The sequence below is a fragment of the Candoia aspera genome, chromosome 5, assembly GCF_035149785.1.
Source record: "Candoia aspera isolate rCanAsp1 chromosome 5, rCanAsp1.hap2, whole genome shotgun sequence".
Classification (NCBI taxonomy): Eukaryota; Metazoa; Chordata; class Lepidosauria; order Squamata; family Boidae; genus Candoia; species Candoia aspera.
The window spans coordinates 61,144,484-61,170,872 of NC_086157.1; the positions used below are offsets into that span (position 1 = coordinate 61,144,484).

General features: G+C 36.4%; 2 protein-coding genes across 3 annotated transcripts in view; one reads left to right on the forward strand and one right to left on the reverse strand.

Annotated features, from left to right (window-relative positions):
• The window catches only part of HLCS (holocarboxylase synthetase), an 81,066-nt gene extending 65,783 nt beyond the window's left edge, over positions 1-15,283 (forward strand). Inside the window, exons 7-11 of one of the 2 annotated variants that reach the window (XM_063305371.1) lie at positions 4,986-5,053; positions 10,377-10,537; positions 12,075-12,189; positions 13,894-14,107; positions 14,793-15,283. In XM_063305371.1, coding sequence (XP_063161441.1) covers positions 4,986-5,053; positions 10,377-10,537; positions 12,075-12,189; positions 13,894-14,107; positions 14,793-14,961 — 727 coding nt within the window. In that variant the 3' untranslated portion in view covers positions 14,962-15,283. The remainder of the gene's footprint in view (positions 1-4,985; positions 5,054-10,376; positions 10,538-12,074; positions 12,190-13,893; positions 14,108-14,792) is intronic. The other variant, XM_063305372.1, reaches the window with a different exon arrangement.
• Positions 15,284-24,827: 9,544 nt separating this feature from the next.
• SIM2 (SIM bHLH transcription factor 2) overlaps positions 24,828-26,389 on the reverse strand; it is a 53,502-nt gene continuing 51,940 nt past the window's right edge. Inside the window, exon 11 of the mRNA XM_063304412.1 lies at positions 24,828-25,673. Coding sequence (XP_063160482.1) covers positions 24,949-25,673 — 725 coding nt within the window. The 3' untranslated portion in view covers positions 24,828-24,948. The remainder of the gene's footprint in view (positions 25,674-26,389) is intronic.

A 26,389-nucleotide genomic window follows, 5' to 3' on the forward strand; every position in this document is an offset into this window, starting at 1 on the left:
AAGACCAAGATTATGGCAATCAGCTTGATTGATAACTGGCAAATAGAGGGAGAAAATGTAGAAGCAGTGAAAGACTTTGTATTTCTAGGTGCGAAGATTACTTCAGATGCTGACTGCAGTCAGGAAATCAGAAGACGCTTAATCCTTGGGAGAAGAGCAATGACCAATCTTGATAAAATAGTTAAGAGCAGAGACATCACACTGACAACAAAGGTCCGCATAGTTAAAGCAATGGTGTTCCCTGTAGTAACATATGGCTGCGAGAGCTGGACCATAAGGAAGGCTGAGAGAAGGAAGATCGATGCTTTTGAACTGTGGTGTTGGAGGAAAATTCTGAGAGTGCCTTGGACTGCAAGAAGATCAAACCAGTCCATCCTCCAGGAAATAAAGCCAGACTGCTCACTTGAGGGAATGATATTAAAGGCCAAACTGAAGTACTTTGGCCACATAATGAGAAGACAGGACACCCTGGAGAAGATGCTGATGCTAGGGAGAGTGGAAGGCAAAAGGAAGAGGGGCCGACCAAGGGCAAGATGGATGGATGATATTCTAGAGGTGACGGACTCGTCCCTGGGGGAGCTGGGGGTGTTGACGACCGACAGGAAGCTCTGGCATGGGCTGGTCCATGAAGTCACGAAGAGTCGGAAGCGACTAAATGAATAAACAACAACAAATATATATGTTGTGTTTTTACATCTTTGATACTTGATGTTAGTTCTCTTGTGTACTCCTTTTGCAGTAGAGAATCTAGTCATTTTCCACTCATGGATGCACTAATGAAATTATACACGAGGAAGTCTATTTTTCAAGCAGCCCTCCCAAAAGTTCTGTTGAAAACTGCATCCAGTTGTATCTAGTTTTTTTCAAATATTGCTAGTAATGAGATCATACTCCTTATATATATAGCACACATACTACCCAGTATACTAGAAATACAGGCATACTGCGCTTGTACCCCTCCCCCTCTTTTGGTATTGGCGTTCTAACTTTTTTGCTTCCAATTTTCTGACATACTTTGTATGTTTACTCAGAAATGTTGTATTATAAGTTCATTTCTAGTGATGCTTATTTTCTAATAAATGTGTTTAAGAATTAAATACTACTGCATGGATGTGCTGCTTTCACAGGTCACAGATTAGATCACTGGAAAGGTGATGACTTCATACAGAGGTGGTATTTTCCAGCCTGTGATATGTACTGGAAGCAGTTAAAGAAGGGATTAGAAACAGGAAGCTTCTGGAAGACAAATCACTCCTACAGTATTTCTATTATTAAATACCCATATATGCCCCACAATGGCGCAAATTCACTGCTGTGAGATGGGCAGCCACGTAAATCACATAAATAAATACATGAAACAAAACAAAACATGCAATATATTTGGTATACATTCTATTACTTCTAAGATGCATTGTAAAGTACAAGTCATATGAAAAGAATAATTTTGAACTCTTCAAAATATAAATGGTAAAAGTTACTTCTGTACCCCAGTTTTCTTTCTTTAAAACCATCTAAAATGTAATCCTATCCTAATACTATTGCAGAATCATGACAAAGCAGGATAGGTGTTTAAGAGTTTTACTGTTAAAACAGCAGCATTGATTGTATTTATAGATGTCAGATCATTAACATATCAAGAGTTTCTGTGGTTCCAGTTCCAGTTTTAAATAGGCATAAGAAAAGTCAGTTATAGAAGTCTGAGCATTATTGAACTTGGTGGAATTTCATTTAATTACTTTGTTTTACTGAAGAAAAAGTTCAGTCTATGGTACAGGTATTTTTGTGGAAAGTGGTGAATGGGTTTGATGCAGCACAAGTTGAAATGTTCTACCTGGTTTACCTATTTTCTTTTGAATATAGTAGAAAATCATAATTCCTACAATATTTTAATATAAAATTGCAACTGGAAGTTAAGTTGAAGTGCTAATTTAATATTCAAAAGTCTCCAAATATAACAGTTTCTATACTACCAGTTAGTAGAAATTTCAAATGGAATACATAAAGTTTATTTTTGTATTCAATTTGTATGGCCACCCATCTCAACCAGTAAGTCTGAGGGGCGAACAATCATAAAACAATTAAAACAGTTAAACACAATACAAAATAAATTAAATATGAATAGCAGCCCAGAGATAGTATAATCCATCAATGTCAGCACAACCAGGAAACGGGTCCCTTCACACACCTGGGGCCCAGGCCTGGGCACATAGCCAGGCCTTCTGAAAGGCCAGCAGGGTTGGGGCCATTCTAGTCCCAGGAGGGAAGATATTCCAGAGGGCAGGTACTATGGCAGAAAAGGCGTGCCTCCTGCCCCTCCCCCCCAGCCGACATTCCTTGGCTGATGGAACCTAGAGCATACCCATCCTGTCAGACTGGATTGGATGGGTAGAAACAACTGGGAGAAGACGGTCCCTCAGGTAACCTGGTCACAAGCCATGAAGGGCTTTAAAGGTGACAACCAGCACCTTGAATTGCACCCGGAAACACACTGGCAACCTATGCAGCCCTCGAAGCAGTTACGTGTGTCAAATAGCTGACACCATTTACAACCCAGGCAGCTGCATTCTGTACCAGCTGAAGCTTCCGAACACTCTTCAAGGGTAGCCCCATGTAGAGTGCATTGCAGTAGTCCAAATGGGAGGTTTAGCATTCTATTATGTTCTTTAGATAATTTATTGCTTAAATAAATGAATATTTTCTAAACAAACAAAAAATAATTTGTTTTGAGGCTTTACTTACTTCCTAGAACATAAACCTTTAAGCTTCTTTTTTGTTCTTCCATTGTCTTAGGGTTCATCAATAGTAGTAAAATTTAACTATTTTGTTATGTAGTACATACCATATATACATAATTTAATTCATAATTAGAATATCATAACTATGAAATTTATTTATTTACAATAAATAAATAACTATGAAATGATTGCAGAATCAGCATTTTAATTAATACATTCAGTCAAAGTGTAGATACTAGATAGGAACCCTATAAGGAACACAAACTTGCATTTTATTTGGCCTATGTTAATTTAGAAAAATACTGCTTTTTTTGGTTCCCCCATAGACGCAATACCACGTTAAGGTAGCTTAGAATAGATAATTGTTTACAATTGCTCATTTCAGTTATAAAACTGTAATTTTGAAAATTAGGAGTAAATAAAAAAGGAGTTTATTATGTCCTTGGAGCCATGTGGTAATGCCCCTAGAGTTATCTCAGATAGCATAAATAAATCTCTCTGTCTCCAGTGTCTCCATCTATGTATTAGCAACTTCTCTAAGTTGTATCCCTTCTTACAGAATTTCCTCTTGGCCTTTAGTAGCACAGGAGCTCAGCCATGTCATTAACATATTCTTGTAACTTTAGCCAAACCACTTAGCAACTACATACACATGTTTCTTTAATCACTTAGTTCTAAAGTGCTCTGTCTGATACCAGAACTGTTTTTCTTTTTGTCAGTTTTCTTCCTCAGACTTGTGGCATATGATTTGCCTCTTAATGTAGAGCCTTGACGGGGTGGAGAGTTGCTTCAGCTAAACTTACAATGTGTCTACTGCAATATTTCCATATTCAGATTAGGTTTCCTTTATTATAACACAAATGTGGCATTGAGATAGTGTTCAGTTTAAACTTACACAATTTTTAGGAGATAATATTACATCTAAAGAAATACAACATTTAATCAGAATCTTTCTTCCAGTTCCCAACACAACCAAACTATATGCCCAACAGTAATAGTTGATGGTAGATGGTCTCAATAAGCAGTTCAGGGTGGCCAAGAGAAACACTAGTCAAGCTCTGTTTAATGTCAGAACATTTAGCAATTGCTTAGAAAAGTTATTCCAACTGATACTTGCACTGAAGTGAGAAAACATTGCATTACTATGTCTATATCTCAGGTATCTGTACTTACTAATGGCTTTCAGAATAATTCACTCCTTTTATAGTTATATGAACAACAGAGCCATGCTGGAGATACATTCAAAATCATTTTGATCATGTCCTGTGTTCTTTATACCTCTTTATCTAGCCCATTATTTATAAAACATCACTCTTTAGACCCAGGTAGGAGTAAATCAGAAACCATTAATTCTCAGTGAGCAGCGGAGGATACACTTTGCTTCATCTCAGTGTCTGTAGGAATCCTTGAATTTTATAAAATTCAATGGTTATTTTGCATACTATCCTTTCCTCTATAGTTTATTGTATGCATCTCTGTTAAATTTCTTACATTTTCTGTGTGAAAGTAGGGTTTCCAGGTTTTCATAATTTAAGTCTGTCTGGTATGTATAGCAACAGGGGTTTTTTTTCTGTTAAATAAATTTCCTTTTCCCTCCAATCCTAATATTAAAATTTATTATAAAAGCTTAACTTTGATAATACTACCAAGGCTACTTAAAGAGTATTTTCACAGCAACATTTGTTTAAATTAATATTGATTCATTTTGTGAACTGAATTCACATTACCTCCTACCTACCCCACAAAGGAAAGCTGGAAAGCTATGAGAAACATTTCTAAATACAGAGCAGAAGCCCAAAATAAGGCAGTGTCCTCTGGCATTCTCAGAAGGTGTAGATTTATTTACTGCAGTTAAATCATAATTAGTTCTCAAGGGATAGTGTCTCTTTTAAACTGTTTTATGCCAGCATGCTCATTTTCTGAATAATCAGAAACTGCTGATATTGCTCTGTTCAAGCAGTGAGATTTAAGTAGAAACAAATGTTTGGAACTGCTTGTTGTCACTTATAAAAGACAGTGATACATATTTGTGAGAATGAATGGTTCAAAAATAAATAAAATAAAAAAAAATATGCTACATGTATTTAAATGTATCTTAATGATATCTTGTCAGTCATAACTTTGATATTTTCATTTGAATTTTTTTCTGTGATCCTTTTGACCTAAAGTTCAAGCAGTGTAAAAACCGCTGTAGTTTTTTTTTTAAACCATACAGTACAATAATTCACTTTTTAACATTGTAATTTGCAGACTGATGTACAAGATGCCACAGGAAATGGGTCTCATAGCAATTGCAGTTCAACAAACTCAAGGAAAGGGTAAGTTGATATAATTACAGTGTGAGTGGAGAAAAGATATTATGAAATGATTAGTAATACTAAACTTACCCATCGAAAGTGGGTAACCAACTAAATCAAAATCTAGCTTCAGCTTTTGTAATATCACAAAACAATCATTATTACCGTTATTTTGAGTAGTTAAGTTATGTCCACATTGCTAGTAGGAATTGAATTCAACTCATGGGTGACTGCCTTTAAAAGAATCACAGATCTGCTGAATAAAACTATCATAAATTGTTAGAGAAAATTTCTTAGGCTTACGCTTACAGTTTTCATACAGATTTTTGCAAGAAATTAAGTTGCATGTTTTCATAGTCATCCTGCAGATGTGAAAGCTACCATGATAAAAAGTACCACTTTAGATACAGAATTGGTAACGTATCCAGCATTTGACATTTCTCCATGTCTAAAATTATTGTTTGCTAACCCCTAAAATATCAGAGGAAAAGTTACTATTCTTCAATATTCTTTAAATGAATGTTTTCAAGCCATGACTTGGAAACCTATATTGTAAATGGAATCCTTAGGATGATGTACGTATACCACCCTCTGCTTTCAATTAATACTGTTCATGATATCAACAAACTTTATCTGAGACATACAGATTTGTCCTTTTAGCCTGTTTGTGAAGAATATAGTTTAGCACTTTATTCTGCATATTTTTACAGACGTATACATATACTCAAATACAAACAAATGCATATGTATGTGGACTAAAAGATTTACACAGGCCAAGTGCATCCACTCAGTCAAAAAAGTCAAAATAATGGATACCATATAATCAAATCCCAAGCCCCTTTTTATGTGCATTGACATCATACTACTGACCCAGACATACACTTGAACGCTAAACAAACAGGCATAGACAGTGGGCTTATCCATATTGCCTGGTTGCCACATCACTAGAATGGTCAAGCAACCATTTCTAGAGGGTTGTCTAGAAATCGTCATCACCCTCCACTCACCTTCAGAGTGACCTCAGGATGCATTTTGTTGCTCCACTTCTGAAGTACATTTTTCCTTATGTCACCTTATTATGTCATGGAGAAAATCTGGCTTATGTATTTGCTAAGAGTCAACACTGACTTGATGACAAATGATCAAAGTGTTCCTAGCTAGAACACCTCTGTTTGTTGCAGGCTAACCTCAGGGTTCCATCAACTAGTCTGTGGAGAAAGGATTGCCCCTTCAAATAAGCCAATACTTACCACACACTTCAATGTTTCTCTACCTCCTTTTACCAGCACTGCTGACATAGCACTGTGGTTAAGAATTTTGGTTTAGCATAGAGAAGATTGTCATCTTGAAATCTAGCAGAAATGTTTGTTTGTTTATTCATTTGTTTGTTTATTGTTACAATTTTTCTTTTTATGGGTAGATGGTTTTCCCACAAGGCTTTTTTCCCTCTTTAACTGTGTCTAAAAGCTTACTATTTTTTTTAGTCACCTAAGATATAATGGTTTCATCCCTGCTCCCAAACATCCCAGATAGTTGTTTGGAAGCTGGGGAGTGAAACCCTTCTAAATTGGGTGACTGGTAAAATGGTAATAACCTGAACCTTAAAAAAAACAAAGCAGAGTGAAAAAAACACCTATTCAATAAAGGAAAATTTGTAATTTTAAAAAAGTTTATGCTGAGTTTTAAACTGGCAGGCTTTTCTATGCTGAGTGAATATCTTCAGCGCTATGCTAATTCTGCAGTGCTGGTAAAGGGAGATATAGAAACATTAGAGAGCCTGCTGGAAAGGATTTTTTTAACTGTGCTGCATTTGGATGTTTTAGCCTTGTATATATAAATTTAACTTAACTTTGTATTTATGTTTGTGGGTTTTTGTATCTACAGGTAGTCCTTGCTTACCGATAGTAATTAGGACTGGGAACTCTGTTGCTAAGCAACACAGTTGTACGGTGCGATATGTGACTGTGCCAACTTACCATGGCAGTCTCAGCTGCTATCGTTAGGCAAATCCTGCATGGTCACAACATCCTGTGGCCATGTGATCACCATTTGCGACCTCCTGCTGGCTTCCCCACTGACTTTGCTTGTCAGAAGCCATCAGTGAAGGTCACAAATGATGATCACATGACCACAGAACTCTGACCATGCAGGATTTGCCTAATGAAAGCAGTCGTAATTGTGAGCTGGTTGCCAAGCACCTGAATTGCAGTCATGTGACCGTGGGGAGGGAAAAACAAATGAGTATATTTCACAGAGCCACACTCAAGAGGCATAATCAAGAAAATCCTTAGCTACTAAATTTAATCCTAATTTAAACTCTCTTGCATTTAGTGTTTCTCCTCACCCTATATAAAAGACTACTTGGCCTCATAATCTGAGTAGGCAGTTCTGTCTTCATCAGTCCTTTGTTTTTGTAAGATTCAGTTTTGCTGTCCGACTGTTTTTTGCAGAGGGTGTGAGTATTAACTCGCATATAGGGTAAACAAGGTTATGCAGAGTGCAGAAAAGAGTAAGAAATAAGGATATATAATAAAAGGCACTAGATGATAAAAAGAAGATACAGCTAAAAATCATTTATATCAACATTATTCACTATATTTCTCCCTGTCTTCCTATCATTACAAATTATTTTTGCTTCCACCACAGCCATATATCACTACATACACTGCCTTTTATTCTTTAAATTTCTCACCTTTCTCTTTTTTCAGGATCTCATCAAATCCATTCAGCCATGCTCTTCCTCTCAATCTATTACCTTTTCTTTCATACAGTGGTACTTAAAAGTTTGTGAATCCTTTTGAGTGTTCAAGATTTCTGCATAAATATGACCTAAAATGTGTTATGTTTTCCATACAAGTCCTAAAACTAGATAAATTAAACAAATGAGTAAAAATATTATAATTGTTCATTTATTCATTGAGGAAAATGATCCAAAGCTACATATTTGTGTGTGGCAAAAGTATGTGAACCTTTGCTTTCAGTAATTGGTGTGCTTCCCTTGGGCAACAATAACTGCAATGAAACATTTCCGATAACTATTGATCAGTCCTACACATAGGCTTGGAGGAATTTTAGCCCATTCCTCCTTAGAACAGCTTCAACTCAGGAATGTTGGTGGGCTTCCTTGCATGAACTGCCCACTTCAGGTCCTTCCACAACATTTCTGTAGGATTAAGGTCAGGACTTTGAGTTGGCCTTTCCAAAACATTAACTTTCTTCTGCTTTAACCATTCTTTGGTAGTATAATTTGTGTGCTTTGGGTCATTGTCTTGCTACATGACCCACTTCCTCTTGAGTTTCAGTTCACGGACAGATACCCTGACGTTTTCTTGTAGAATTTGCTGGTACAATTTTGTATTCATAGTTGCATTAATGATGGCAAGTCGTCCTGGTCCAGAGGCAGCAAAGTAGGCCCAAACCATGATATTGCCACCATCATGTTTCACAGATGGGATAAGTTTCTTATGCTGGAATGCAGGGTTTGCCTTTTGCCAAACATAACATTTCTCCCGAAGCGAATATTTGTAGCTCAGGGTTGAACTGTGGAGTCCTTGGTGCTCTCTGAGCCTTGTTGTTTTCTTGCAGAGGTTTCATTGCCAGACTAGGCAACATCTTCAGTGCAAAGAGGGAGTGGGCCTTGCTCTCAGTTTATATACCGTGGCTTGCCCTACTGGGCAATGAAACATCTGCAAGAAAACAACAAGGCTCAGAGAGCACCAAGGATTCCATAACATTTCTCATTCAAGCCAAAAAGTTCTCTTTTGATCTCATCCATCCACAGAACATTCTTCCAATAGCCACTTGGTCTTTTGCAAACTGGATGGGCAGCAGTGTTCTTTTTGGAGAGTAGTAGCTTTCTCCTTGCAACCCTGTCATGCACACCATTGTTGTTCAGTGTTCTCCTGATGGTGGTCTCATGAACATTGACATTCACCAATGCAAGAGAGGCCTGTAGTTCCTTAGACGTAACCCTGGGTCCTTTTAGACCTCTCGGAGTATTACATGCCTTGCTCTTGGTGTGGTCTTGGTTGGTTGAGCACTCTTGGGGAGAGTAACAATGGTGTTGAATTGCCTCCATATGTTCACAATCTGCCTGACAGTGGACTGGTGAAACTCTTTGGAAATAGTTTTACAACCTTTTCCAGCCTGGTGAGCATCAACTGTTTTTCAGAGGTCCTCAGAAATCTCCTTTGTTTGAGCCATGATACATTTCCATATAGCTGTGTTGTGAAGATCAGACTTTAATAGTGAATATCAGAATTGTCAGAACCCACAATCAAAGAACTGGTAGATCGTTTGATCGTTTTCTCTGCTAGTTGCATCAACATGTGTCAAGCATCAGAAGGGAGGAGGAGATGTGCTGAGAGTGAGAAAGAATAGTGTTTCGTCTAATGATGGAGTCCAAGGTCGTATCAGCCAGAGATGGTTGGAAATGGAATGCCGGTCTGCTGGTGGAAAGGGGGAAGGAACGTGGAGGGGGGTTGTGGCCTGCCTGTTTGCTTTTTATTAGGTAGTTTGAGTGGGAATCCTTAGTTGTTGCTTTTTGCTTTCATTCTGTACACATCTGCGATAAAACTGAAATCTGCATTTTAAATGAATGCATGAGTCAGGTTATTACTGAGTTCATTGTGTCAGATCCTTACAAGAATTCTGTTCTTTAAATAAGGTAGGACCTCCCCAGTGACACCATCATCCCATTGACTGAAACACACTCCAATTTCCCCTTCAAATGAACTGATAATCCTAGAGGTTCATGTACATTTGCCACACACAAATATGTAACTTTGGATAATTTTTCTCAACTAATAAATGAGCAAGTATAATAATTTGACACATTTGTGTAATTGGGTTCTCTTTAGTTTTAGGACTTGTGTGGAGAACAGATTACATTTTAGGCCTTATTTATGCAGAAATATTGAAAATTCAAAAGGGTTCACAAACTTTTAAGCACCGTTGTATATTTGTTTTGCAATTCCATCCTCAGTTATTCTCCCATTTTCACTTTTTCCAACAAATAATCATTCCTCTAAACCATATATTATTAATCTTTCTACCAGTATTTCTATATCTTAAAATTTCTCCAACCTTCTCCTGCCATGCTGAAAATATTCTACCAAGGTTAACAAATTCATCTGTATAAACCTGCCACAGATTAAAATGGCAAACTTTCTGGATTTTTTATAAACTTTTAGGCGGAATACTTTGTACTCATCTTTGCAGTTACTTTTTAAACTTTTTTTGTTTTTTTGCTTACCTATTTCACCAGATTTTCTCAACCTTCTGATGAAATGATATTACTTGATTGTAAACAGTGTTTAATGTGTTTCCTTTTTTTTTTTTTAAGGACGTGGTGGAAATACCTGGTTGAGTCCTGTGGGAGCTGCTCTATCAACTTTGCATGTTACCATTCCTTTGTCTTCAAAACTGGGACAAAGGATTCCATTTATTCAACATTTGGTGTCTCTAGCAGTTGTGGAGGCTGTTAGATCCATACCTGGATATCAGGTATTGTATTTTTATGTTTCTGTTTCATTATTGTTCAAGTTATTTGACCTTAAATACTTGAAGTATATAATATCTCCTAAGAATCAATCTAAAGCAAGAATTATGGAAGGGACTGAGGAACCATCTTGCCCAATTATCTGGAAAGAGTTTGGCCTGGTTTGCTCTGAGGAAGTGGACATGGTCCTTGGAACTGTGGTCTCTGTCACCTGTGTTTTAGATTCATGTCCCTCCTGTTGGTCAAGTCCAACCAGGAGTTGGCATGTAGCTGGGTCCAAGTGGTGGTGCATGTTTCTTTGTGGGAGGGGATGGTTCCCCATGCTTTGAAGGTGGCAGTGGCCCATCTTATCCCCAAGAAGCCATCCTTGGAGCCAACAGTACTGGACAATTTTGGTCCAGTTTCCAACCTTCCCTTTTTAGGAAGGGTTGTTGAGAAAGTGGTAGATACACAGCTTCTGGGTGCCTGGAAGTAATGAATTATCTGGATTGTTTTCAGTCATGTTTGTACTACCAAGTCAGCATTTGTTACGCTTGTGGATGACCTCTAGAGGACTTGAGGAAGTAGTGCATCTGCGCTTGCCCTCCTAGATCTCTTAGTGGCTTTTGATACCGTTGACCATGGTATTCTTCTGGACTGACTTCGGGGGTTGGGAGGCACTTTTGCAGTAGTTCCTTCAAGGCCAGTCCCAGTTATTTGCTTGTTTGTTTGTTTATCACATTTATATAGCCGTCCACCTCACAAATGTGACTATGGGTGGCGTACAATAAAACAAGCAGTTAAATGGTGGTAAAGGGAAGAGATCTAGCCTAGTCACCTCTTCTGTGGGCTGCCTAAGGCTTGCCTCTCTCCGCACTGCTAATTAATCTCAGCTAGATGCTATGAAGATCACTGGCTGCTGCCATCTAATTCAGATAAAGTTCTTTCATACTGTGTCCTGTGCCTGACCCATTTTTGTTCCCTTTTTGCCCTCTCACAGGGTGGAGAGATGGCTTAAACAAGCTATTTCTTCCTGAGCTGCTTTTTTCTACAGCACAGCACTTCCCTAAAAAGTGCTAACTGCAAGTTAACAAGCTCAGCTCTGTGACCTTAATTAGTCACATGGCTGTGATGCTACCTGAAGCTGACTAGACCTTAGTTTCACACTGAAGGCTTATGTTGTCAGGTGAACGAAAATTTGGTCATAAATGCATGGATTGGTTGGAAAATGAATTTTTTATTAGTATTTGTGAATGGTTGCTAACCGAGGTCACTAAACAAGAAGTGGGTGTATGCTACCTTTTGGATTCTGACTCCACAAAGTAGTAATTTTTTTTAAAAAAGCATGAAATTGAAGTCAAACATATTTGGAAGTATAACTGGTAAATGCCATGTTTGTCTGAATTTATTCTCTGTATAGGTTGCCCTTGTTTTCTTCAAAAACTTTTAAGAAGCAATTAAGTTGCATAATTTCATTAGGTGATTTTCTCCTTTCAAAGCTCTTAGAAAGCCATCTTCTAGCTTCCAAGATATACTTACCAACATGCAAATTTCATTTTCTAGGATATAGATCTCCGGGTAAAATGGCCAAATGATATTTACTACAGTGACCTTATGAAACTTGGCGGTGTTTTAGTAAATTCCACATTAACAGGAGATATGTTCCATATACTTATTGGTAAGAATATCAGAAATTTCCATTATACTGGTTTATTTAAGCCTACTTTTTGCAGTTATTTACATACATAGCAAAATGAGCAACATGGTTATGATCCATTAGAACTGTAACAAATATGCACCTGGAATATGTCTGTCCCAACACACAATTTGCACGAGAATTTATTCATCTGATGAAGACAGATTGCTTCGTGACAAAATCCCAGTGGGATAAAGGCAATAAAATGTTTCTTAACCTCAGAAGAGCTCTAACTAAACATGGTATACTGTTGTTAGGAAGCCAGTTTTTGACTTCTATAGATCACCAGTTTTCTTCAACAAGTCTTGCTTTATGGCCAGATAATCTTCCTTGTTTTAAGATAGGAATATACTGATAACAATTTAATGTCTTATTCTTATTTTTAGAACCATTTTCTTTTTGATTTTCCATTTGATTGTCATGACCAGTATGTCTACGCTATGTTTCAAGGATCATGCAGGAAGAAAGATAGATTTTGAAGTTTTCTACATGTTTCAGGGCCTTTGGTCTTAAACCAAAGAGATCTCACTGGGAAAAAAAATTGAACGAGTTACTCTTAATCCAAATTGCCTTTTTTACATAGCACATGCTCTAGTGCTTGACCTTTCTTAAATACAAAGATATAAATTTTTCTCAACTAAATGTATGAGTACGATAAACAATTAATGATGTATTTAATAAGCATGCTCTTACTAGAATAAAACTTAACATACTTCTTGCCATAGCAAGTCCATGAGTTTCCTTGACAAGCACATTGAGCAGAAGATAAACACTGCTAGGAAAGGGAAAAACAAATGAGTATATTTCACAGGGCCACACTCAAGAGGCATAATCAAGAAAATCCTTAGCTACTAAGTTTAATCCTTATTTAAACTCAGTGGTTTTCTGCCAAATGTTATTCCCCTGTGAGACAGCAGAAATAAGTGTCAAAACCAGAGAAGAGAGAGCTTTAAGTGTAGAATCCTCACATTTTGTTTTCATAAAACCTGTATGCTACTCCCGAGCTGGAGCAACTTCGAATTTTAGAGATGTGGAAAGTAGTACCATACCCACATACTTCTTCAAAACACTTTTGCCTGCATTCAGTGTCCTGTCTGTACTCTGCTTAACAGTTCACAACTGTTGAATGCCTGCAATGTGACACATTCACATGTTTGTACCAAACAATGTGCGTATGTAGAAATAGGCTTCTGATACTGAAATGTAGCAAGGTAACTCTCTAGGTTGGGAAGCAAATATGTATTTCACAGATTTCAAGATCATAAGAACTAGGATGGCTACATAATTACAACCTTAGCACACAACAACTACCAGGGTCTCTACTTTTTTGGAAATGATCTTGGTTTTTAATTATAAACTTGCTTTGAATGTATTTGTCTGGATGTGGATTGTTTTGGAACTATTTGAGCTGACTTGCTAGAAGAAAGAAAGGGGCAAGCATTGTCAGTGATTAATTAATTAAAATAATTTATATGATCTTGTCTTTAGCAAAAGAGATGGGTTTCAATTTATATGAGCTTATGTCATCTTTCATCATTAGAACAAATTCTTAGGGAAATCTAAAAGGATTTTTATAGCTATCTGAATGACTTAGTATGGAAATTTATAACAGTAATAAAGGAAATAATTTTTCAAATATACTTAACTTTCTGTATACCATTTTTTCAATGTCTTACTCCTCCTTAGGGTATGGATTTAATGTAAATAACAGCAACCCAACTATATGCATCAATGATCTCATTATGGAGCACAATAAGACAAAGAATACAAAGTTAGAGCCCTTAAATGCTGACTGCCTGATTTCAAGAAGTGTGACCATACTGGAAAAGCTGATCAACACCTTTCAAAAGAAGGGACCAAATGGAATTCTTCCCATGTACTATAAGTACTGGGTGCATAGGTGACTAAGTTTCTTATTCTCAATTACAATTGCATAAGTCTCTTAAAGCAATAGTGATTGACCAAGGGTTTTTTAAAATTATTTATCATAGTTTGTTTAGTAGGTATTTGGCTACGTATAGACATATTCAATTAAAAGTTGTGTTCAACACATAGAATTTAAAATATATCAGAATGTTACCATTTGTTCCATAAAGTCTTCATTTCTGGCTAGTGATTTGAATCAAAAGAGTGAAAAACAGACTAGGAATTAATAAATTGGTATTGAAAAACATTAGAAAACCAGATTTATTATACTATATTTAAACAAGTAGACTTATGTAAAGTAACAGATGGGTATAGGAAATTCTCATGCTATTATTCATTATGATGTTAGGCAATTAGTAAATTCCATGTGAATCCTATGTAGAATCCATATGCATTTGTTAATAATTATTTTCCAAAAGTATTGTGTATATAGTCAGCTCCTTGGGACAGTGATTTTTCAAGCTTGTATGGGTATTTGTTGTACGATGAATGAAATACATAGTTATATGTGGGTGTTTACACAAAGTGAGTCTAGATAATCAGAATAATTAGACACTAAAGAGATTTTGCTGAGAGGGATTCATTATTAGTAGAATTGTCGGACTCTGAAATTTAATATTATGTTGGTATTAAGCAAATAATTTTGTTTTCCATTTCAGTGGTAAGCAAGTCCGACTCAGAAATGATGAAGGACCAATGGTGTGGATTGTTGGAATAGATGATTCTGGATTCCTTCAGGTTTATGAGGAAGGCAAAGATGTTATGACTGTGCACCCAGATGGCAATTCTTTCGATATGCTGAGAAATCTTATCATCCCCAAACAGTAGGTTTTCAGCATGATAAAGCAACCATTCACTTAGCAGATTGTTTTGTATTCACATATTATAAGCGCTTAGCTAGTGGCAATATCAAAAATTTTCTTCTTTTTAAGGCTGGAAAATAACAATATTATATATCAAACAAAATAATTAATTTTACATAATTTTTTTGTTAGGTCCTCATCTCAGTCAGCTGGTATTTGGAGGCTTTCCCTGTTTGTTTTCTTTTCTTTCAAGATTCTGTACAAATGTGAAAAAAACATTCAATAAGTATTAAAATCAATAATACCTAATTTCTAACATGGATCATTTGGAATTTTCCAAAAGAAACTCTCAAATTTCTGCTTATAGTAACTTTTAATACTAATAATCATACTATTTTGTGTTATTTCTGTTTTTTAGAAGGAAAACTGTTTTTCAACAAAATATCTACAATACTGAAATCATAGACCAGCTGATTTTAATGTAGGAAGTAAATGGCTATATGCTTTTTTGAAACTCAGTTTTAAAATATGCTATACATTTATAAATTATCAAAAGTGATTTTAGCTTTTTGAAAGCGATTTGCCTAGGCTGTGCTGGAGCTAAAGCTTTTCAGAGTTTCGGTGCATGCAAGTTTTTCAGCTAAACAGTTCTAGAATTAACAATTCAGTAGAACTCTACAGGGTCTTTTTATGTTTCCCAATTTCATAATGCTATCTTTAGGTCATCCCACAAAAAGTAAAGAGTAGTTTGTGCAAATAGGATTAATTTATAAATGTTTTTGAGACTCCTTTGAGTCACAGTAAGCAGAACCAATATTGCTACAATATCTGCTGTAGCTTACTTTATGCTTTAATTTTTCATTCATCATTCACTCAGTAAGATTACTTAGGTTCACTGATCTTCTTTGATATTATATTCAAATCCAAATAAAGATGGTTCTGTGATATTTTCATCCTCAAAGGTACTTTTCAAAAATCTCAGATGCATAATGTGCTTTTAAGGATTGATTTTTGGTTTGTAGTCTACACAAACATCCAATCTATAATTTTAAAACAGTTCCAACATACTAGGGAATTGAAATAACCTGGCTTCTTTCTGAATGCTGTAGGCTTTAAAATACTCTCTCTTGTTCAGAAAGAAAGTTATCTCCCAAAACATGCAGACTTAGCAGGATTGTCTAAGTAAAGGTTCTATTTACAAAGAGTCAAAATAAATTTATTGGCTTCATTATAAATCCAAGAAGCCTTAAAGCAGGCAAGCATGCTAATCTATAATGAAGGATAAGTGGTGTCTTGCATTTTGGAGGCTGGATCATTTGTCTATGTATTACTGGATATTAAACTGTCCTTTCACTGAAAATGAAGATTTTGACTTCTGGTATTTAATGTTTCCCACACTGATACTGATAATTGTTTAAACTACATTTTCCTTAATGCGTTGCTATCTAACTTTTGTAAAAGAATAAAATAATTACATTAATTTATGTGGCTATTTTAATTCCTTAATTTAAATTATGTGAAGTAATTATTTACAGATCTTTCTGGTACTGAAAATTTTAAAAAATCCATTTACATACTCTGGGAGTATGACTTATCCCAAGGAGGACTTCAAATATCCTCATTCTCTGTGGTCCTCAACTTGCTCCAGAGATAGGGTAAGAATTTATGTCGCTCCCTGTGGGAAGGGATAGCTCCATCCCAACTGCAGCCCTCCCTTGCCCTCCAGAGCATGCATCCCTGAAAGCTCTGTCAGCATCCACGCAATCAGGACTGCCTTAGTGTGAGAGTTAGTTCTTGCACTGTGAAAAACCGTATTATAGTAAATCTCCCCATTGCAAAAGCAGATGAAAATCAGCTTTTCAGAAGTCCTCACAAAAGGAAGGGACATGTAGTTCTCACAACAGGTCCAGTTTGTCACACTTCAGGCCAGACACAACTATAAGTTTCTGTTCTTCCAGAAACAGAACCCTTCATTCAAGGTCTAAATAGGAGCAGAAACTTCAAGGACTTACTACTGCTAAATGTTGTCTTATTGCAGACAAAAAGTAAATCTCGGGGGTCAATAGACTCTTGCCAGTTCTTTTTCCAGTCTTTGAGGAATTCACCTGCTCTATGTTTACACCGTAGTTCTGTCTAGCTTGAACAGCACTGATTTCCATCTTGCCAGTTTCAGCCCCTTACACCATCTCTTTATGTACCTTCCCCACTGGACCTGGATATGTCAGATGCATCTACCACTTCCTCTCTCCTGTCATGTAAGGCTGGACAGCACTGTGTCCACTCTGCAACTTTTTCTGCATCAGCTGGAACTGACCAAGTCTCACTCCATTCAAACTTCTCTACCCCCTTCCTCATACCATGGCGTTGCAGGAGAGGATGGCATTTCCATTTCTTCTTTAACTAGAGACGTTTCCCCCTGACTGGGGATGTCAGAGAGGATGGAATTTTTGTTTCTTCTCATAAAGAAGTCAGATATTTTACCCCTTGCAGATGTTTTTATGTTTCTGATACCAAACAGCATGAAGGAGGGTTCCATCTCTGTATTTCTTTATCAGGACCTTTTCCTATTCCAGAACTCTCCATCTCAACAACTACAGCATTGGTTGTCACTACTTTATTGGATTTTAATCAAAAATGAGTCAAAGCAGCATACATTGGATTAAAATATTAAAACCAAAGGAACCAAATATGGTATTAGTAGCACATTGGGGAAGAGCATAGAAGAAGAAAATTCTAACAGCTATTCAGGCAGCATCACAAACCACTCTGGCCGAGGACCTGCTTGAAAAGCCACATCATACAAATGTCTCTCCTTTTCCCAAACTAATCCCCCTCCTCTCAGACTTGATGAATGAAGGCAGAGAAATCGGTGATAGCAGCTAACCAGTCTGTCCAGAATTGATCTATCATGGCAAGAAGACTAATAGCTGTGTCTTCCATCTTCAGATCACCAGCCATCTGTTCTGGAATGAAAACTAGATCCAGTATGTGTCACCCTTTATGAGTTCATTAAAACAAAATCATCATTGCCATGTGGGCCATGAATTCCTGGCCTACTATGGATTACCACTCCCCTCCCCAGCCTTGGAATCACAGCTATTGGAGGACCCCAAATCCTGGTGGGCAAATTTTGATAGAGTTACTCAACCATCTCTGTCCAACTGAATTCGGTGATGCGTACCATGTCTGTTCACTCCTCACAACCAAGTCATAAAAGAGCATGACTTTATTACAGACAGACCTGTATCTTGACACCAAGTTCAGTTCAGCCTTCAATTCCCATACTTGCTTGGTGCATGACTTGCCTTAACCCACAATCCAATATTGCCTGTCCTCTTTTTTCAAGACATTGCTCTCACTAGGGCCTTTCCCAAATCCAATAGATTCACATACATTCATTTACCCGAAACTTTCCAATTTATTCCATTCTGTCCTATTCTACCCCATTTGCCCTGGACACTCACTTTGGGGGTTGGGAGGAGGCCCGTCACCCAGGGAATGGAGATCTTAAACTTAACCACTATCTGCACCATAGTTCATCAATCCATTCTTGGCAGATAGTGGTGATAGAAAGTAACCCCCCTACACAATCATGACCAACAGTGTGCACTACAACAGTCATGGCAGCAATAGCAGCAGCCACAGCTCCAGCCCACCTAGTGTTTTAACCCTTAAACCATCCCCTACAGGATCGGTAACAGTCATTCTTTTCTAGTGAAGCTCTTCTCCAACAATTGTAACATAGGGACAAACAATATTTTCTGCCTTTCTTGCTCCTAGTCCAAAGAACTCCCATGTCATTCCTTCCTCCCTGTTCTTCATTCCTCCCTTCCTTCCTTGCCTTGGATGTTTATCTCCTGGTCTCATCTTTCAGTACTTGGAAAATCCACCACCAGTCTATCAGACCACATCAGTCCAAATTAAAATCCTATTGTTATTCACATCGATAGAGGAGTGGGAGGGGAATTCAACAAATGGTGGGATATTCCTGAAAATTCAGAGAGCTCAAAGATGGTGCTGCCCCCCAAGTGCTTTTAAATAAATAAAAAAATAAATCATATTTCTATTGATGCAAAGATTCCAATCCTGGTGTCTACACATATGCTTACTGTATTGCATAAAAGCACTGTAATATGTGGCTTGATCCTTTATTTACGAAGTTAATAATTTCTATTGAAATTCTTTTTAGAGGAGGCTTGTCCTAAGCTGAAAGTTTGTTGTACTGCATCCTTCAGGCAAAATACACATTTTTCTTTCCTTTAACCATATTACTGAAGAACAATGTATGGGGCCCTCTTGGGGCCCAACTTTTGTCTTAATAATTAATGCCACATCCACAGTTTTTTCCACCTTCATGCAGTGTGGTGATTTCCAGGGCAATGACATGAATTGTGTCAGTACCTTCTGAAATCTATATGAATTAAATATACCATGTTCTACCACAGTTATAACTTCAGGCTCTCTAATTCCTTTTTTCCCCAGTTGCATTTAATTAGTTTGGGACATGTCCCACTACTGGTTGATTCTCTCACATCAGTAAGAATAGATCTCAGAATCAGAACTGGGGAGCTGGAAGAGTTGAACGCCTTACTCCAACCTCCTCCTATCTGCAGTAAAAGCAAATAACCATCCTTAAGAGGTGGCTGTCCACCCTCTTCTTTAAAACTTGCAGAGATGGAGAAACCACAACCTTGTATAGGTCAACTGTTCCATGCTAGACAGTTCTTAATTTTTAGAAAATAGAGCAAATGTTAAATGGTGTGTCATTTATTAATAAACATGCTTGAAACCAACAAAATAAAGTTTGTTATTTTGACAATATTTTATTTAACTTGTTAATCTTACATAATAAATAAGCATAAGAAATTTACAGTTTAAAGGATAAGTATTCTTCAACAATAATAGACTGTATTATTTTTTTTCCTCACATTCTGAATGCCAAGTAATCGATTTTTTTCCCCATTACATAAAGAAGGAAACTATTATTTCAGAACAGAACAGTGTTGCTTGTGATTTTTAACAAGTAGAAGAATTGTAAAATATTCCAACTTAATGTACAGGTCCAGGTAGGTGGCAACAGTGTGGAAGTAGTTTGCTATTGCCTCCATCCATGATGGTGTACCTTCCAATTTAGTCTGCAACTCTGGGATTTACATTTTGTATCCTGTAGCATACTTGCATTTTGTTTTATTAAAACACACTATTATTTAGGATAGTGCAAGGACTGTTGAACCCCACTCGATTACTGGATTTACAGCTCTGGAAGATGCATTACTTTAGATCAATTGGTGGCACGGTGGGGAGAATAGTCAGTCCAATACATTCAAATTCTGGAGCATTAAGTAGAAAAAAATTATCCCCACCTTTATTATCTCACATGGGAAAAACAAATGGAGGTTAAATAACTAAAAATCAGAGTGATATGAAATTTACATGAATGTTAGAATGCCGTAAGTGGAGAAGCATGGCAAATTTCATAGCTCTTGATGCACAGGCTTTAGAACCATAGGCCTAAAAACCTGCTTTTTATAATGGCTGTAACTTTCTGGCTTTTCACAACAAAATTTACATGGAAGCTAGAATCATTAAATTTACCAATGTAGAAGTTGCTGAAAAGGTTTTCAAACTTTGCTTCTTTAAAAGTTGACGTTATAAATATTTTGTTTTGAGACCAAATATAATAAAAACTACAGTGAAAAGGAAATACTGAGAAATAACTGCAGATAGGTTCATGAACTCTTGTGTAAAAAGAAAAAAATAGTGGGAGGGAATGATGCCCCTTCTTCAATTCAACAGAATTGTTGGCTGAGAATAAGAAGTATCAGAATCCATCCACACATCCATCCACCTACCCATCTTGTGTAAGCCAGAGAGACAGCTACTGTTTCTTTCTTCTATGGATGGCAGATGGGACACAATGAAGTTAAAGATCCTTTCTGGAAGTCTTTATGTTGCTCATAAGACATCGTGACTGGACAAGAGAAAGTAGTCTGATCACAAGATTCATTCTGATTTAAGGCAGACTTGTCAGTACTTCTCCTAATTCTCCTTTCCTATCAAGCCATTTTACTAGAGCAAGAAGCAAAGGGATGATGTTTTTTTTAAAAAGTTTCTTGACATACAGCAAATTTCTGGTACTATATATTGGAAACAGAAATTAATGGAAAATTCATTAATTGGGGACAGAACAAATAAGCTAAAAATTACCCTGAAATGCCATAGACATCTCTGTGTGTATGATCGGGGGGGCAGGGGTGTTGTTCTTAGGGGAGCAAGTGTAACTTGCATCATGTCATAGCACAATCATCATGACTTAATGTGTGTGATACAGCTTCTGTCACAGTTATCACTATGGCTAGCTGCAGATGCCCATATGAATCCCCATAATCTGCAGGGGGTTCAGAATTTGTCCTAAATCTATAAAGCCCTAGAATCTATAAAGCTTACTGAACAGAGGTTTTTTATGAAAAATGAAATTGTGGCTTTTCTATCGACATGATCCAGACATGCTTATATTTTCCTATTCCATTTAACATACTTTTTTTACCCAAATAGTACCATATAGATCATAAGCAACTGAGTAAAAGTCACAATGCAAAGGTCTCCCACTGGTCTGTAAATACTGCAAAAACTATTAATATCCACTTATTTTAATATGTGGATATTAATAGTTTATAAGCTGACAACTATCTTTATTTCTGAAGATAGAATTCTTTGATTAAATTCCAAATGTGAACATACCACATTATTATAGTGGAAAATATAACTGAGCATTGTTTTCCTCAATGTAATTTTTTATGAATCAGATTAATATGCTATTGAATATGCAGAAGCATGACCGAAGATCCTTCTGTATATTCACTTTAAAAAGCTCACTTAGAGCAACAGGCATTACATGAACAATAGTGGACCATGTATTACAATTAGAATATGATGGTTCCTGATACTTTCTTTTAATGCAAGGTAGACATAGTGTGCATAAAGGCATTATAGAAGATATGTAAAATATTATCATACAGTTATCTATTAGATTTTTTTATGAGGCAGCTAACAGCCAGCGTTGCAATAGGAAACACATTTTAATATAACAAAATAAAAATGCATGTTTTAGCATAAATATACTCTTCCAGAACATTACCTAAATGAATATAGAAATAGGCACTGGTTTAAAACATAGTCAACTAATTCTATTTGATAATACAGTCTTGTAATGATATTATTACAGGATTTACTTACCACTGCTGTTTTCAGCAATACTTATGATTTCAGGAAAAGCATAATCATTTGCAGCTTCTTGTTTATGACTGGCTATTAGGAAAAAAATTCATTTCACTCAACATTATTGCAATATATAAATTTAACTGACAAGTTTAAATTGCCTGAGTAACCTGAGTAAATTAAGCACATTTCTAACTGTAAGTTTGGAGAATGGTGCAATTGTGATTTTGGTGCAGTAGCAAACAAATAATTATTATGATATTGCTAAGACAGCATCTCAATTCTCTAGATGTGATTTCTTAAAGGTTTCATAGTACTCTGAAAATCAAGCTTCTGCTTCAGAATAAAATGAAAGCCTAGCTTGGGACAGACCACGACAAGCCTGTTCCTCACATTAATTTTTGTTTCACTGATTTTGCAAATAGTCAAACTAATACTGTTGATTTTGAGTACTTAAACTACTGTATAATAATCTAACAATCTAATTTCCAATGCACAAAAATTCTACTTTAAATGAGAGTTTGACAGAAACCAACTAAATTTAGGGTGGTTTCACATATGCAGTTTGGAGATTATTTGTGTATATGCATATGTTTTAACAATCTAAGAGACATGTCACCAATTACTAGCTGTGATGCATTGCTCAGGTTTTGCAGTCACACACTCCAAAAATATGCTAATCGTTATCTTTCAACACACCTTTCCAGCATGATGAAAGGATCCAAACTGCACACACACATGCACATAGTAATTTAAAACCATTCAAACTATGCCAAGTTTAGCCTCTTCTAACACTGAAAACAATGCCTTTTTCCAAAGACAAAGAATGGCACCTAATCTCTTTAAAAGCACTCACTTTGTGTTTTAAATTTGAAAGACCAAATTTGCAAAAGGGGTAAGGAACAAGTCCACAAAAAAGGAATATTTGCATTGATTTACAGAAGGGAAAATCCAGTGTTCATATATCAATACTGAGATGGGAGAACAGTTTGACTGCTAATAATGAATGACGGGTCCCAGTAAGAAGTGCTTTGAATTCCCAGAAGTCTTTTCTACATTTTGGAAACCGCTTACTTCATCCCAGGGCACAGTTTAACCCTATTTGGAATTTGAAGCTCCCTACTTTGGCACTAGGAAAGAAAAGTGCACGCTCAATGATTTAATAGGATAATACTGAGAACAAACAATTCCTTTAACACAAGCTTCTTCCCCATAGCGGCAAACGTTTCTAAAATCAGAAGGCGAATGTAGTGTATTGCAGGAAAAAAGGTTTAAGAAAATGTCTATTATGTTTATTTGATGTGTAACAAGGTGCAATCTGTGAAGTTGCTTTGCTTATTGCACAAGATAAACAAGACTTTTCATAGAAAAAACCTTATATTGCCTTTGGGGGGGGCATCCTCCACATTCTAATGATACTTCACTTATTTAGAGACATTTCAAGGGCCTTGTATCAGCTAGGCAAAGAACTAGTCAAATAAAATTAAATCTATTCTTACATGTCAGTATGTATTATACATATATGTATAATATATATTATACATACACGTGTGTGTGTGTGTGTACGTATTAGGGATTTTTTGTTATTTTATCAAAAATAGGAAAAAGTGTTCAATAGTTATGTCCAGCTAATTCCAGTAACTGCATGCAGAAGATCCCTTATGCATACAATAATTTCTGTGATCTGCAATCAACCTCAGGAGCAGGATCACATAAGTATTAATTTTCACTATTGTTTCCTATGTATGTCTGCTGGAGCGCTCACAAACATCTGGACAGTATCTACTGTATATACTTACTACATAAAATATTTTCTGTATTTAGACCATGTTATTCTCCAGATTCAGTATTATAGGAAAACAAAATCAGCACAGTATGTATTCTACAAAAAATACTAAATAAAATTTACATGCCTGAGAAGTCTCGTATTATCATTATTTCTTTTTGTGAATGCAGTTTATCATAGCTTAACAACCCAAGTGCTATAATTTGCTGGGCTAAACACAAAAAAACTCGAACTAGAAGAGGATGACTGCTGAAATGATTTAAAATCTCATTATCAAAGCAAAATGAACAAAATACAGCTTCTCTACTTTCTTGGACCACTGTTAAAGGAAAAATTGGATCTATTATCTAGAAGTTGTATTTGAAATAGGAAAAAGCTCTTTTCATATTTCAGAGATTCTTTAAAAATGTTCATATCGTAATAACTTTCTACAGTGTGAAAGTCATCAACTCTTTGGTAGATATTTCCAAACAGTAAGCATGGAGTTTTTCATTGTTCAGAGATGCATAGTTGTCATGCAGGCTGGCAATTCTTGACTGCCTTGATAAAATGTATTAAAGTCAGATGCATTAAAATGAATGATTTGTAAACATTAATATTCCCAGGATATTGAATAAAGATTACTTGACAAAAACTGCCATAAATGTGTCCATTTGGCAGGTTCATTAACGTATTATAATTGTAGAATTGAACTTGGTAAGAAAACCATTTTTGTACTGATACTTGTAAAATCTAAGGTGTAAACTCTAACAATAATAAAAAATATCATCTGTTACATGGCTTCTTGATGGCGGAGCCAACCTGCAGAGATTAATTGGTAATAAAACAACACTAAAGCTAGATGCTTTCTTCTTCCTGACTTTAGATGTATTATTTCACATGGCTAACCTAAAAGTTTGTCCCCACTGGCCTTGACCTTTCTTTACTGGCTGTGGCCATGCATATTCATGCTTTCTGGAAACTATTCCAATTTGCTTATTTTTAATTTAATAACAGGCTGAGTTATTGTTACCTCCCATTGGCTATTATTACAGAAGTCCCAATATAATGAGGAAGTGCAGACTCCTTGTGAGTTTCGGGAGAAGCAGCTGATGAGGGAGTTTGGTTTTTGTAAAACATATTTACTTCCTCAGAACTGTGTCCATAATTTTCTGTTATGTGGCCTGTCGCCATGCATGAAGAAGTTTGAAATGTGCCGTGTTTGGCTAAAACTCGGTGGTAGTTCAGAAAGACAAGCGGAACTTGTCCTGCATGCCTTACATCCACCGTATGATCGTGTTCAGGGTCACTGTCAAGCTCTGCAGTCATTCTGTCCTCAGATTCCAGCTCACTTAGATTTGTAGCAGGATGAGTAATATTCTCAAACTTTGGTTCTTTCATATAAATTCTTCTTGCTTGTTCATATACTGTTGGAACTGGGACAAAATGGCTTAACTGTCCAATTGATTTAGTTTGGAAAGATTCTGATTTTGATAAAAAGGAACTGGATAAGGAGTTTGAAAAGGCCTTTTCACTAATGCTGTTCTTTTCTTGCAAGTCTCTGTTGAAAATGACTTTATTTTCTTCTTTAATGAGATGGTGTGCTGGACATATTCTGCTTTCCATTTTGCTGTGTTTTATAATGCTGGAATCACAGATCTCTTCTTTGTATTTGTTATTTGGTGTTAAGCTGGCACAACTTGTAAGGCTTTCAGAGGTACTTTCATGGTTGTATCGTCTATGCGGTAGTGGCACTTACGGAGAAAAAGAAATACATTAGATCGACATGGTTCAAAAGATGAAGGCAAAATAAAAAGTTGCCATGTTTATATCTGAATATAAATTATAAAATATGAGTGGGTACATTTGTCCATATTTTTTAGAATAAATTAAGCTGCTGGCACTGACACTAAGAGAAATGAATTAGCAGCTACATTCTAAACACAATTGTCAAGAGAGAAAGGAAAATGTTTCCAACCCTATTCCATACCAAATTTCAAGATGAAGCAGCTTCTCAGAATCTCTAAAGAATGAAATTATTATTAATCAGCTGGACCTGAACTGCACTCAGAACTGTAATTTATACCAAATGTATCAGATTTAAAATACGAAAAGATTTTGTTTGTATTTAACTGTCATTTTTTTTATTTTGTAGGAAACTGCAAAATAAGCTCCCAGTTATATTTAAAGTTAATTATAATAATTTTAAGAACTCTTCTTTCTTTCAAGAGATCTTAGCTTTTGACAGTTAATATTGTGAGGATATGGTACCCTATTGCGGGCCCACAACAAGGGTCTGTGTCACCCAGGGCAAACGTGGATTCCGCGCCCATTTTGGCACCCCCCAGCTCATTTTGGCACCCCCGCCAGCACTCATATTGGTGCCCCCCCCCAGCATGGCGCTAGGGCACATGCCCCGCTTGCCCCTCCTCAGTTGTGGCCCTGCCCTATTGCCTTCTCTATAACATAC